General features: G+C 38.0%; 1 protein-coding gene across 1 annotated transcript in view; it reads left to right on the top strand.

The window, feature by feature from the left end:
- ABCA6 (ATP binding cassette subfamily A member 6) overlaps positions 1 to 12445 on the top strand; it is a 58668-nt gene that overhangs the window by 24501 nt on the left and 21722 nt on the right. The window contains exons 12-22 of the mRNA XM_042915860.1: positions 402 to 512; positions 915 to 1090; positions 1306 to 1425; positions 1682 to 1820; positions 2346 to 2436; positions 3357 to 3496; positions 6924 to 7040; positions 7979 to 8162; positions 8550 to 8716; positions 10902 to 11035; positions 11805 to 11942. Coding sequence (XP_042771794.1) covers positions 402 to 512; positions 915 to 1090; positions 1306 to 1425; positions 1682 to 1820; positions 2346 to 2436; positions 3357 to 3496; positions 6924 to 7040; positions 7979 to 8162; positions 8550 to 8716; positions 10902 to 11035; positions 11805 to 11942 — 1517 coding nt within the window. The remainder of the gene's footprint in view (positions 1 to 401; positions 513 to 914; positions 1091 to 1305; positions 1426 to 1681; positions 1821 to 2345; positions 2437 to 3356; positions 3497 to 6923; positions 7041 to 7978; positions 8163 to 8549; positions 8717 to 10901; positions 11036 to 11804; positions 11943 to 12445) is intronic.

The following is a 12445-nucleotide window of genomic DNA, read 5'->3' as shown; positions in this document are numbered from 1 at the left end:
TAATTTTTGGTTGATATATTTTAAAAGGTAATTAATGTCATGAGAAATGTGTATCATTTAATAAAGATTAAATAAAAAGATTAAATAAAAAGAATACAGAATATGATCAAAATCTGTATATAGATTTACATGTTCACATAGGCACATGCATATACAATGGAAGTAATTGTGTTCCAATGTTAATATTTGAAATTGTAATTAATTTGGTCTTCTTTGGTGGTTGTATGTATTTCCAAATACTGTACAGGAAGCATGTTATTTTAGCAGCCAGGAGAATATTGGATAAACTATTGACAGACTTGAGAATATCCAACTAAAATTAATTTTTTGTTCTATGTTTAGAACCAAGCCCTTTCTAACGCCCTCTTATTTATAATGTTAATATTCTATTCTAAAAACAGACTTACTCCTTGACATATATGAAGGGCAAATCACAGCAATTCTGGGTCATAATGGAGCTGGCAAATCTTCATTACTAAACATCCTTACTGGATCGTCTGTTCCAACAGAAGGTGAGCAAAAAGAAATTTCTCAAAGGCAAGATGTGCAGTGATAGAATGAGGTCATATGTTGCCTTTCTTATTTTAAGGTTAAATCTGACTGTGTAAGAGCAAATAATGTTTGTTTATCTAACATTGCTTGCCAGACTCCATGATTTTGAATATATCTCATGTTTCCCAGGTTTTCATGAAAAGCATTATCCTTATTCCATTGCTATGTGATATTCCAGGGAAAATATAGACCACCCTGAACATATATTTATGTTAAGGTTAATCCAGAGTTGTTGATAACTTACAAAGTCATTATTTTAGATATTTGTGGACATAATGCCAATGTTTTCCTGTAGAAGATCTTAAGCATTAATAAACACTCTCTCTTCCCAATGTTAAATTATTTTTAACTTCTGTGTTTAGGATCAGTTACCATCTATAATAGAAATCCCTCTGAGACACAAGACTTGGAGGAAATCAGAAAGATGACTGGCGTGTGTCCTCAATTCAATGTTCAATTTGACATACTCACGGTGAAGGAAAACCTCAGGCTGTTTGCTAAAATAAAAGGGATTCGGCCACAGGACGTAGAACGAGAGGTAAAGGAGCATGCCTTGGATTAACGGGGTAAATAAATTTGCCAAGCTAAATCGTGACCACAGAATTCCCCTCAGGGATTTACTTACCCTGTCAGGAACAAAATTTAGGCAAAGAAGTCCTAGTAAAAAATACAGATGTACTGCTGTCGTGGACGGTTAAAATCGTATAGTCTGCATCATCTTGGATTTTAAGTGTTGTGTGTTTTCTTGCGTAGGTACAAAGGATTTTATTAGAATTGGACATACAAAACATTCAGGACAACCTCGCTGAACATTTAAGCGAAGGACAGAAAAGAAAGCTGACCTTTGGGATTGCCATTTTAGGAGATCCTCAAGTAAGTGTGGCGATGCGTGCCGTGGAATGTGGACTGAATATTAGTAAAAAGTCAGGGTCTCCTTTGACCCCTAAAAGTAGCAGAGGTGTCATTGTAATGTGTCAAGAGAGACTCCGCTGGTAAACTACGATTGCAAGCATTCTGGAACATAAACGCTGGGTAGTTATTATTATTTGCTGTTTACTGTTCTCCATGCTACCATGTGGAAATAGTTACCGCGGGAGAGAGAGATTTTATACGTTGTCATCCTCTGTAGATTTTGCTCTTAGATGAGCCAACTGCTGGGTTGGATCCCTTTTCAAGGCATCGAATGTGGAGCTTCCTCAAGGAGCACAAAGCAGGCCGTGTGATCCTCTTGAGTACCAATCTCATGGATGAGGCTGACATCCTGGCTGGTAATTGTTGGTGTTATCTCAGTATTACGATAAAGAATTGGGGAAATGTGTATCTCTAGGGCAAGCGTTGTGCTCCCGTGACCTCGGCGAACCTTCCATGTCATGGCCGTCTGGGGAGTCTAATACCCTATAGAACTCCACACCGACTGGATTGTGACCGCTCATGAAAAAAACCGTGATTGTTTTAGCTTTCAATGAGTCCAAACGTTGAAATCAATATACGTGGGGTTGAAACATATCCACTTATTGTTTGGCCTCCAGAATAGAAAATGGGCCAATGTAATTTCTGGGAATTGTTTTTTCAAGAATTATTGGAGGGCACAGACATAGACTAGAATTCAGAATCTCATTTTAAATGCATCAATTTTAATGGGTATTTCAAATTTTTAAAGGCGTATTCAATATATTCATTTCCTGTGGAACACTTTTCCTTTGGAAATCTGAGCTTTGGTTCCTCGCCTGTATTTTCTAGTGAGGGAAGAAATGACTCCCAACATCCTTTCTTTCTTGCTTCTTTTTAATCAGATAGAAAAGTGATCATGTCCAATGGGAGACTGAAGTGTGCAGGATCTTCTGTCTTTTTGAAGAGAAAATGGGGTCTTGGATATCACTTAAGGTAAAGACTTTGGGGTAGATTGGATGTACGCATATCTATGTTTTCAATGCTGGTATATCAAAAAGGCAGACCATTATGAGAGCCAACTGTCCTTGTGCTCCGTATTTGCCAAACTAGTGACTAGTGCTCCCCAAATGCTTTTCTTGTCTCCTTGTATCTCCAGTAATGCTAATAATATGCAAAATTGCAAGATTAGAAGCCCAGGCTGACAGCTCCCAGGAGGGCTGGGCCACTTTCCAGGTACCTGCTCTGTGCATCCTAAAGGCATCCTCAGCCTCTGTCTTCTTCCCACCCTCCACTTCCCCCCGGCTGATTCATACAATCCTGGAACATATTTTCATTCTTTCATTGGGCACAAAATGAAATAGTTTCAGAAGCTAGTATCAAACGTGGGAATAAATCTGGTGGCAGAGAGGAAGAGTACCGTGTCTAACCAGAAAGTGTGTCTAGGTAAAAAGAATTAAAAAAAAAACAACAAAAAAAAACCCAAACCTAAAAACCTTATGCCCAAACAAAACACACACATAGGCCAAACCTCTCTGTTAGTCACTAATTCCCAATACCTGCACAGTCTGGTGTAGTAATTATTTTCCCTAAGCAATTCCTTCTGCCTAATGTTCTCACCTGTCTCTGCTTATCTTCCTACTGGAAGTATAGTTTCAATTACAGCATGTATTTGTTTGTCTATCTGTAGTTGTTCTGAATTTTTACGCCTTCTCTGTATAGGTCATAAGACTTGTCAAACTGATGGTATTGTTGTTATTATTACTTTTGTTGTGGTTATTATTATTTTACTCATTTCGTTTGTCCCCTAAAGCCAAGTAAAGCAGTACTCAAAGGCTAGGTATTCAATAAAAGCTCTTCTTTTGTGACAGCAATAGAGAAAACACAAATCAATGATCTTTTCTTTTAAATATTAGTTTGTACAGAAATGAAATATGTGATCCAGAAAAAATAACATCCTTCATTAATCATTACATCCCTGATGCTAAATTAAAAACAGAAAACAAAGAAAAGCTTGTGTATACCTTGCCTGTGGAAAGGACAAATAAATTTCCAGGTAACTTTAGTACGATTATAGTGGAATGAAATTTGGGAACAAGTCTTTACCCCATTCTTACAGTTTTCATTATTTAAGTGGATTTGGATTTGGTTTCTCTGAAAAGCAGAACTCGAGATGAAGACTTTAGTGCAATACGCTTGGTAATTGATGTCTAGAAACACCAGCAGGAAATGGGACGTGAGAGAGGGAATGGAAGGAAGCTAGGGAAGTTTGCATTATTGAGTAGGTGTTTGCAATAAGAATGTGAGATATAATATCACTGGCATAAATAAATGAATCGACGAGCAAGGGGCTAGGAGTTATGTCACCAGAGGGGTGACAAAGCTGGGGTGTTTATTCACCGCTCCCTATCCTTCATCAGTGAAGGGTTGCTTCCAGGAGCATTACGTTTCTAACCCATATGGCTTGTGCTCAACATGAACTGAACATACTTCAGAGCCCAGAAAAAAATGCCATCAGACAGGTGTTAATAAGGAGATTTACTGCATCTAAGTGAGTACAGAAGAGATAGGGGTGGGGCATCGGGGTGTCTGCTATAGATTCCCTTTTGTATTTTAATTTAATTGTGCATAGATTTACTTTGCAGGAAGAAAAAAACCCTGTAGTTTATTTGTTCCACAAAAGTGTTCCCCCTGGGTTCTGTGTGTTGGGTAGCAGTCCCAACCTAGGATTTGTTCCATAAGTAATTCTAATAATCGCTAACTCTTTCTGCAATGTTTACGGCGGGTCAGGCACTATTCTACTAGTTTTGGACATATCAACTATTGAGTTCTCACAACTATTCTATGAGGTGGGTGCTAGAGTTTTCCCTGTCTTAACAATGAGGAGATATATCTCAGTCTTTTTTTTATTTAAGCAGCTTCCCTTTTGTTTAAACATTTAGCTTATTAAAGGTTTAACTCTCTGCGGGGCTGATTTAAACAGACTCATTTGGGTGACTGGATCTTATTCAGCAAATACTCAGGAATTCAGATTTAGTCTCACCCCCCAGATAAGACAGCTCTCTGTGTCCTTGTAGGAGCTGGAAGATGATGTTCTCACGTCCCCAGACTGTACTATGTTATTCTGTTCTGGGACTAACGTCCAGTGAGATACAACTAACCTACCTTCTGTTTTGGTTGGGGAAGGAGAAGAGTGAGTTATGTGCTGACGCCACCATGAGAACATGTCACACCAGAGTCCCCGGCCTCTGCAAGTCCAATGGCTCACTTATTTCCTGTACAAAATATGGAAGAGATAAATAATATATATTTATTGGGAACTACTAAAGAAAAGACACTTCTCGAGGCACTAATGATGCAGAATTAAATAAGACATAGGAGTCCCTACCCTCACAGAGCCTACATTCCATTCGATGGGAAGAAGTGGACACACACAATAAGCCAAGCTATGTTACAATTTTATAATACAATAAGAAACAAGGCCATATGGGTTACAAAGATGACGAATGTCAGTCTGGGGTTTATATAGTGTCAGAAGTCCCAAAGAAGAAAATGATCAAAAGCATTCCAAGCAGAGGAGGGAAAGAGATGTTGGAGTGCAGTGAGTGCAGGAGGACACTGGCAACTGGGGATGGGTAGGATTGTAGGGGTAAATAGAGGCTCGCTCATATAGAGCTTTAGAGGTTGTCATGTGGTGTTTGAATTTTATTTTAAATGCACTGAAAAACCACTGGAGGTCATTAAATGGGGGATTGATGTGATGTGACTTATATTTTCATTCTCGGGCTGTACAAGAGCACTCTGGACATAGAGGAAGAAGAGTAGACACTGGGAGACCAGCCATGTGACGGGTGAAAGATGATGATCATTGGGCTACCATGGTACTGGTTGAAAGATGGATAAAAGTCAGTGGATTTGAAACACACATATATTTTAAGTTTATTTACTTATTTATTTTGAGAGAGAGAGAGACAGCATGAGCAGGACAGGGCCAGAGAGAGAGGGAGAGAGAGGATCCCAAACAGGCTTTGCACTATCAACGCTTGAACTTAGGAAGTGTGAGGCCATGACCTGAGCCAAGACCAAGAGTCAGGCACCCCTGAAACATATTTTGAGATAAAGTCAAAGAATGTTGGCCAGTCTGTGGAGCATGAGGAAAAGTGAAAAATCCAACGGGACTTCTAGAATTTTGGTTTGAATCACCAGGTGGAAGGTGGTGTCATTTATTGTAAAATGAGGAGAGAGACAGTTGGATAGGATGAGAAGGAGGAATTGATGTTCTGTTGTAGCAAGTTTGCTTTGAGATGCTTTTAGACTTCAAAGGGGAGAGGTCAAGTGACTATACATTTGATTATAGGATATTGGACATCAGAAAACACTCAAAGTAAGAATTGAACTTGGGAATCATTAGCATACAGATGGATTTAATGCAAAGGGATTGGATTTGAGTGTATGGAAAGAGAAGGTGACCTCGGACTGAGCCCTCAGGACAAAGTAGAGGAAGAGTCAGAGAATGGTGGAAATCAAGAGCCCCCCCCCCCCATGAACTTGAAGGAAAAACAAAAGAATATGTACATTTTTACTAACTCAAAGGAAACAATGTTTGTAGAAAGAGGAAGTAATCAACAGCTGTGAATGTCACTGAGCTGGACCAAGACAGAGACAGAGAAAGAGATGGAGCAGGGAGAGTTAAAAGAATTTTTTAACAAAGCTTTTGTCCATTGACTTTAAAACGTGGAATCACTGATGGCCTTGGAAAGAACAGCTTCTGTGGAGGGATAGGGATAGCATTTGGATTTGAGGAGTTCAGTTCAATAGGATGTGACAAACTGAAGGTGGTAGAGTAGACAAATCTTTGAGCCATGGGTACACATGTGTGGTGGGGGTGGGGGAGTGGGAAGAAGATTAGGTTTTTGTTGTTGTTGTTACTTGTCTTTATTTACTGGATGGCTTTACAGCATTTTGCTTGCTGTTTGAGATGGCCCAGTAGATGTAGGAGAAATTGATGATACAGGCCAGAGAAGGGGAGACGATTGCTTTAGGAAGTCTTCAAGATGCCCGAATGGGATGGAACTGGGAACACAAGTCAAAGAGGTAGCCTTGGTGGGAACAGCTATACGTCTTCCACCCATACAGAATGAAGACCCAGAATATGGGTAGAAATACACATTGATTTGTGGTGTAGAGGGGAGAAGATAAGGTTCTTTCTGATTGCTCGTATTTCTTCAAAGAAGTATTCTGGAATTCATGAGCTGAGAATAGAAGGTAGAGTACAGATGGTTTGAGGATAGAGGGGAAAGTTCTGACATACTCATTTCAGAGAAGAACATTCTAATAAAATGTTGCTTTTGCTTACTGTGATAATCCAAAGACATATATTTTCTGAACAACATTCTGGATCATCTCCTAAATAAGCATTAGTTTACTGGGTTTTGTTATCAATGTGGTATTTAAAATGTATCTATTCCCATCTGTTGCCTTAGACCTTTTCAGTGATCTTGATAAGTGTTCTGACCAGGGTGTGATGAGTTATGACGTTTCCACATCAACTCTGAGTGACGTCTTCATGAAACTGGAAGGAAAATCAACTATCGAACAAGGTAGATTCGTTGTATAAATAACAGAAACTCAGTTTCCAAATAATCATGTATTCATTTAGTATTTGATAATGTCTTATGCATGATTTACACTAAAGAATGTGAATAATTCCACATTTGACTCTGCTGTTTGGGAAAGGCTGTCATTATTTTCTAACATCATTACTGGGACTGAACACAGATCCCTTCTTGGAATATACCAAATTTCCCTTTGCGGACAACTTCCTTCCCATGTCAGCAGTTTTCCCCCATCCCCCAGACGCTCGCTGCTTCTTGGATATGTTGAGGATGTGAAAGTGTCTTGACCAAGGTCATGAAGTCTGAGCAGATGTCTCCCCAAAATTGTTCTTAGCTTGTCCGTGTACAGAATTCCACCAAGGTCTTAATGGGGAAAAAGCTAGGATCATCTCCCATGTATTTTGATGGGTGATAATAATAAAAGCAGTCATTTATGGAGATGCTATGCCAGAAAATTGGATCAATGTGTGGATATAGTGCATTAGCTTTCTACAATAGCCTTTCCCCAAAAAAATGCGATTGGCATCATTTTACATAGGAGAAAACTACACCTAAGAGCACTTGAGTGATTGGTCCCAAGTGATGATACTTCTTGGCCAACATGTAGGCATCAATGATTGGTTATTTCTATGGAGAATATTTCTTGAGATCCCTCAGAATATTGTTACATATGGAACCTTCTATGCCTTATCAAAGGCTTGGCATAATGAGGTCACCCTTTACTGAATGCTTTTTTGGGTATGAATTTAGTTATATTTTATCACTCAGTTCATTGAATGTGGATGTCATAAATATAATTCGTTTCTTATATTGTTTCCTTTGTAACTATCATAAAACAATTTTTAATGTTACTAAAAAGAGAAAACTGTGATGCCCAAGGATGGCATTAATAATGTGTTGTGTGTGTGTGTGCGTGTGTGTAGATTTTGAACAAGCAGAGGTGATAAGAGACACAGAAAGCCTACATGACATAGACCCAGCTTGGTCTTCCTTCCCTGAAACGCAGAAGAATATGAGCGAGTTGGGCCTCTGGAAAATGCAGATTTGCGCAATAGCACGGCTCCGTTTCTTGAAGTTAAAACATGGAAAGAAAGAGCTTTTGACCTTGTGAGTATCAGAGTACCATAGTTTTGTTAGTGAGCTTCAAGAGAGGGTTGAGTCAGAAGAGAATTTAAAACTAAAACATGGTACCCAACATTCCTGCCAGAAAATGGATAAATACAACATTTCATTTTACTGACAGCAGTAGAAAGGCCTGCATGGCAGCACTTGATTGGCCTTATACATAGGTCTGTTTAATTTTTATGGTTTGACAGCCTGGTATTTATACAGCAACACCTTTTTGTACTGTGTGGCATGCTAAGGTCTGACTTTCAAAATTTTAGCGGCCGTAATCATGGCTGGCATAGAGTTGGTACCCAACAAATATTTGTGGAATATCTGGCGGCAAATGAAATTGCTACAGATACATGGTTATTTTTTCTTTATTGGTAGACTCTTGGTATTTGGAATTGCAGTGTTCCCGCTGGTTGTGGAAAAGATACTTTATGCCATATTATTTCAAAAGAGTGATTGGGAATTTAAACCTGAGCTGTATTTCCTCTCTCCTGGACAACCCCCCGAAGACCCTCGTACCAGCTTGTTGATCATCAATAACACAGGTGAAGAGAAACACAAGACTTTAATCCAGAACTGAGTTATTTTTATGGAGAGGGGAAAAAAAACAAAACGTAAGACAAGAAAATGTGCACTTAGACTTCATTTATAGAAAACAGCTGAGGAACTATGCATATTTGCTCTGATTTTGGAGATGATAGTGATGGTGGGATAAGACAGAAAGAATGTGGGTCACTAGTTAACCTAGTTCAAGAAGAACTACCTATCTCCCCGACTACCCCAAGCTATTATGTGAGAGGGAAATAAACTTATGTATTGATTGAACCACTCTATTTGAAATCTCTTCGTTGCAGCAGCCTAACCTGTTCCATAAATATTATACACACTGATTGACATGAAAAGAAACACTTTTATACCCTATGCCCCTCCAATAGGATCTAGGAAGATTCCTGAAGACAGCTTGGTACCCAGGCTCTTATTTATTCTAAATTATGGGTAATTGGTTTTGTCTAACTTCTTATTTAACTTTGAGGAAGCTTTTGTTTCTGCCTAAGATGTCAAACACACACACACACACACACACACACACACACACACACACACATTCAGCATAAGAGTCCTGTCTTGATGAGTAACCCAGTCCATTCCAATATTCATATATGTCTGTGACCTGGGGTTATAGGTTCTCCTCTTTAAACAAAGGTGGCCTTTTAATTTCTGTTTCTCATTCTCTTTTCAATTTTGGTTTTAGAAAGTAAATTTTATTCACTCTGCTGCCTTAAAATGGGAAGTCTTGCTACTGGTGTATATTTTATTTCTAAGATCCAGAAATTTTCAGGCTACGACTGCCAGCCTGTTCATTTTTGTCTTTCAGCCTATTGTTATGTCATGTGTAAAGCTTCATCTCCAGTTGTTCTAAGAGCAATATACTTGGATTAACTTGTTTTATTTTCCTTCCCTGGACTCAGTTGTGAGGTATTTTGTGATTTAAGTTTGAGGCTTCTATGCCGTCTTGTTCCTCTTTTCTCAAAATATGATGATTCTTGGTAAGATGTTCATCTTTAAATCAAAGAAGCCCTGTTTGCCTAAGTGAATGTGGGTAACCGTTAAGGCTTCCTTCCTTAGGTGACTGTGGAAACGGAGTGTTACACTCTCAGGATGCATGGAAAGCTTATTTTCTGTGTACACGTTTCCTTTCCTACCTGGTGGGAATCCTAATTCATCTGGGGCTTGACCCAGATGAATTTTCTGATCCCAGAACCCCTTCTGAGTCCCAGTGTGAACTCCATTTCAAAGTCCAAATGAGCAAAAAACGAGAGTCCCCCTTTGTTTCTTTTTCCATTCCATCCTGTCCTTTTAATTGTCTGGAGTTACTTTCAATCTTGCCCTGCAGTTTTCCCCAAATAGTATCTCTTAACACGTAAATCTGGGGACTTGTCTCCTGGGGACAGCTGCTCCATGTGGAACATGGGAGAGGACTGTGGGCACTTTGTTTCAGGTGGGGTTGACCAGTTAATGAGCATGACTGTGGCTTCAGAGCCCACTTTGCCCCCTTGAATTTGTCCACCCTGACATATATATATATATATATATATATATATATATATATATATATACACACACACACAAACATATATATAATTTTTATTTATTTATTAAAAGCATATTAACATATTTTATATTTATACATATTTAATATATATTAATATATTATATAAAAGAGATCTTAATTTATATAATTTAAAATATAATATGTACTCCTGAAATATATATATATAGGTAATAGATACGTACATAAAATATACGTATATGTTAACATACACATAGTATATATTTACTTTTCTGTTTTTTGAAGAATAAAGCAGAGAGGGAAGTATTATTATTATTATTGGCCATTTTAGGCTGGCTCATCTGAAGTACTGATTGTATTTGCACAAATTATTGAGTTCAAGTGTATTTTTTTTAGCCAAGAGTCATAAAATAATCTTGTTTTAATAGTTACATGTTAACTTGCCCTAAAAAGAATTGTAAAGCTAAGTCATCGCAGCACAAGATTTGATAAATAGGAAACGGTAGAGTGGGCTAATTTCATTATCGTGATGCCCAAAGAGACATGCCTTCGCATAATGTTGTGTACGTATTGACTTTAAATTGTGTTGTGGTTTATTTGAAAGACTTGACATGTATGTTCTTGTGTTCTGTGGGCTTCTGTTATTGATTTCATACTAGAGTCAAATATTGAAGATTTTATACAGTCACTGAAGCATCAGAATATACTTTTGGAAGTAGATGACTTTGCAAACAGAAATGGCACTGGTGACCTGTCATACAACGGAGCTATCATAGTTTCTGGTAAACAAAAGGTATGTTTGCCTCTTGTCTCTTGCTTTTACTTTCATGAAAAAAAAAAAAGACAAAAACAAAGTGCTACATTTTTAACTGTTTTAAAAACGGCGTCAACCCAGCTAGTACACTCAACTTGATTTAAAAGCATTTGGGGATCATTACTGAATAAACTGTGAAATGTAAGTGAGCTTTTGTAAAACATTTCCTATCTTAACTTTGGAATTAGATGATTTCTACGTATGAAAGTAGCTAAATGTAATTGCATTATTCGGGTTCAATAAAATGTTAGACCTTATAATCACCAACCATGACTTTAAGGAATCCTATTCAATGGCTAACTACCCTGAAGATGTTTTCATGTACAGTTGACCCTTAAACAACATGGGTGTTAGGGGCGCCAAGCCCCTGCACAGTCAAGTATCCATGTATAACTTTTGACTCCCTAAAAATTTATCTCCTTAGAGCCTACTGTTGACCAGAGCCTAACTGATAAGATAAAGAGTCGATTAGCACATACTTTGTGTGTTCTATGTATTATATACCGTGTTCTTGCAATAAGGTAAGCTAGAGAAAAGACAATGTTACTGAGAAAGTCATAAGGGAGAGAAAACACACTTACACTACTGTATTATATTTATCGAAAAAAAATTCTCGTGTAAGTGAACCGTGTAGGTTAAACCCGTGTCGTTCAAGGGTCAACCGTATTGAGAATATTAATATGAAAACGTTTTTGTTGTTCTTTAGTGATTTGGAATTAGCGTTACTTTGTCTTTGTTTTATTCAAAGGATTATAGATTTTCAGTCGTGTGCAATACCTTGAGGCTGCACTGTTTTCCTATTCTTGTGAATATTGTTAGCAATGGACTACTTCGAATGTTTAATTCTACACAAAATATTCGAATTGAGAGAAGCCCATATCCTTTTGTAAGTATTGGATTCAGTCATTCTGAACAATTAGGAATTTGGCAAGCAACCGGTGTGTTCCCTCTTTAGCTTTTAAATATTCATAATTGATTGTTAATCCTAAGGTGGGTTTTTTTGTCCTAACATTTTAAACATCGTATCTAACAAAATAACAATTTGTTTTCTTGTTATTATCAGGGAGTGCTCATGGGGGAACTTGTCAAGACTTCGTCATAGTCTTCTAGAGAATCTCCTGCAAAGATACAGATTTGATCGCAGAAGTGTATTGGAGAGAGTGTGAGTGAGGGTGTGTGTATGTGTGTGTGTGTGTGTGTGTGTGTGTGTGTATGCTGAATCGGAAATCAAGAACACTTGTAAAACAGCTTTAGAATCTTGTAAATCTCATATAATTTGTTGGTGGACCCCCATTGACTAAATGGATAGTAGCTGGATCTGAAGGAGAATCAGCCAGTTCTTGGGCTATCTGCCTCCTGATTAATTCCTTCGTCAAGCCATAGTTGCTC

Source organism: Panthera leo, chromosome E1, assembly GCF_018350215.1.
Source record: "Panthera leo isolate Ple1 chromosome E1, P.leo_Ple1_pat1.1, whole genome shotgun sequence".
In the NCBI taxonomy this organism is placed as follows: domain Eukaryota; kingdom Metazoa; phylum Chordata; class Mammalia; order Carnivora; family Felidae; genus Panthera; species Panthera leo.
The sequence above is the reverse complement of the archived record's forward strand: the minus strand, read 5'-3'. Positions and strand labels throughout refer to the sequence as shown.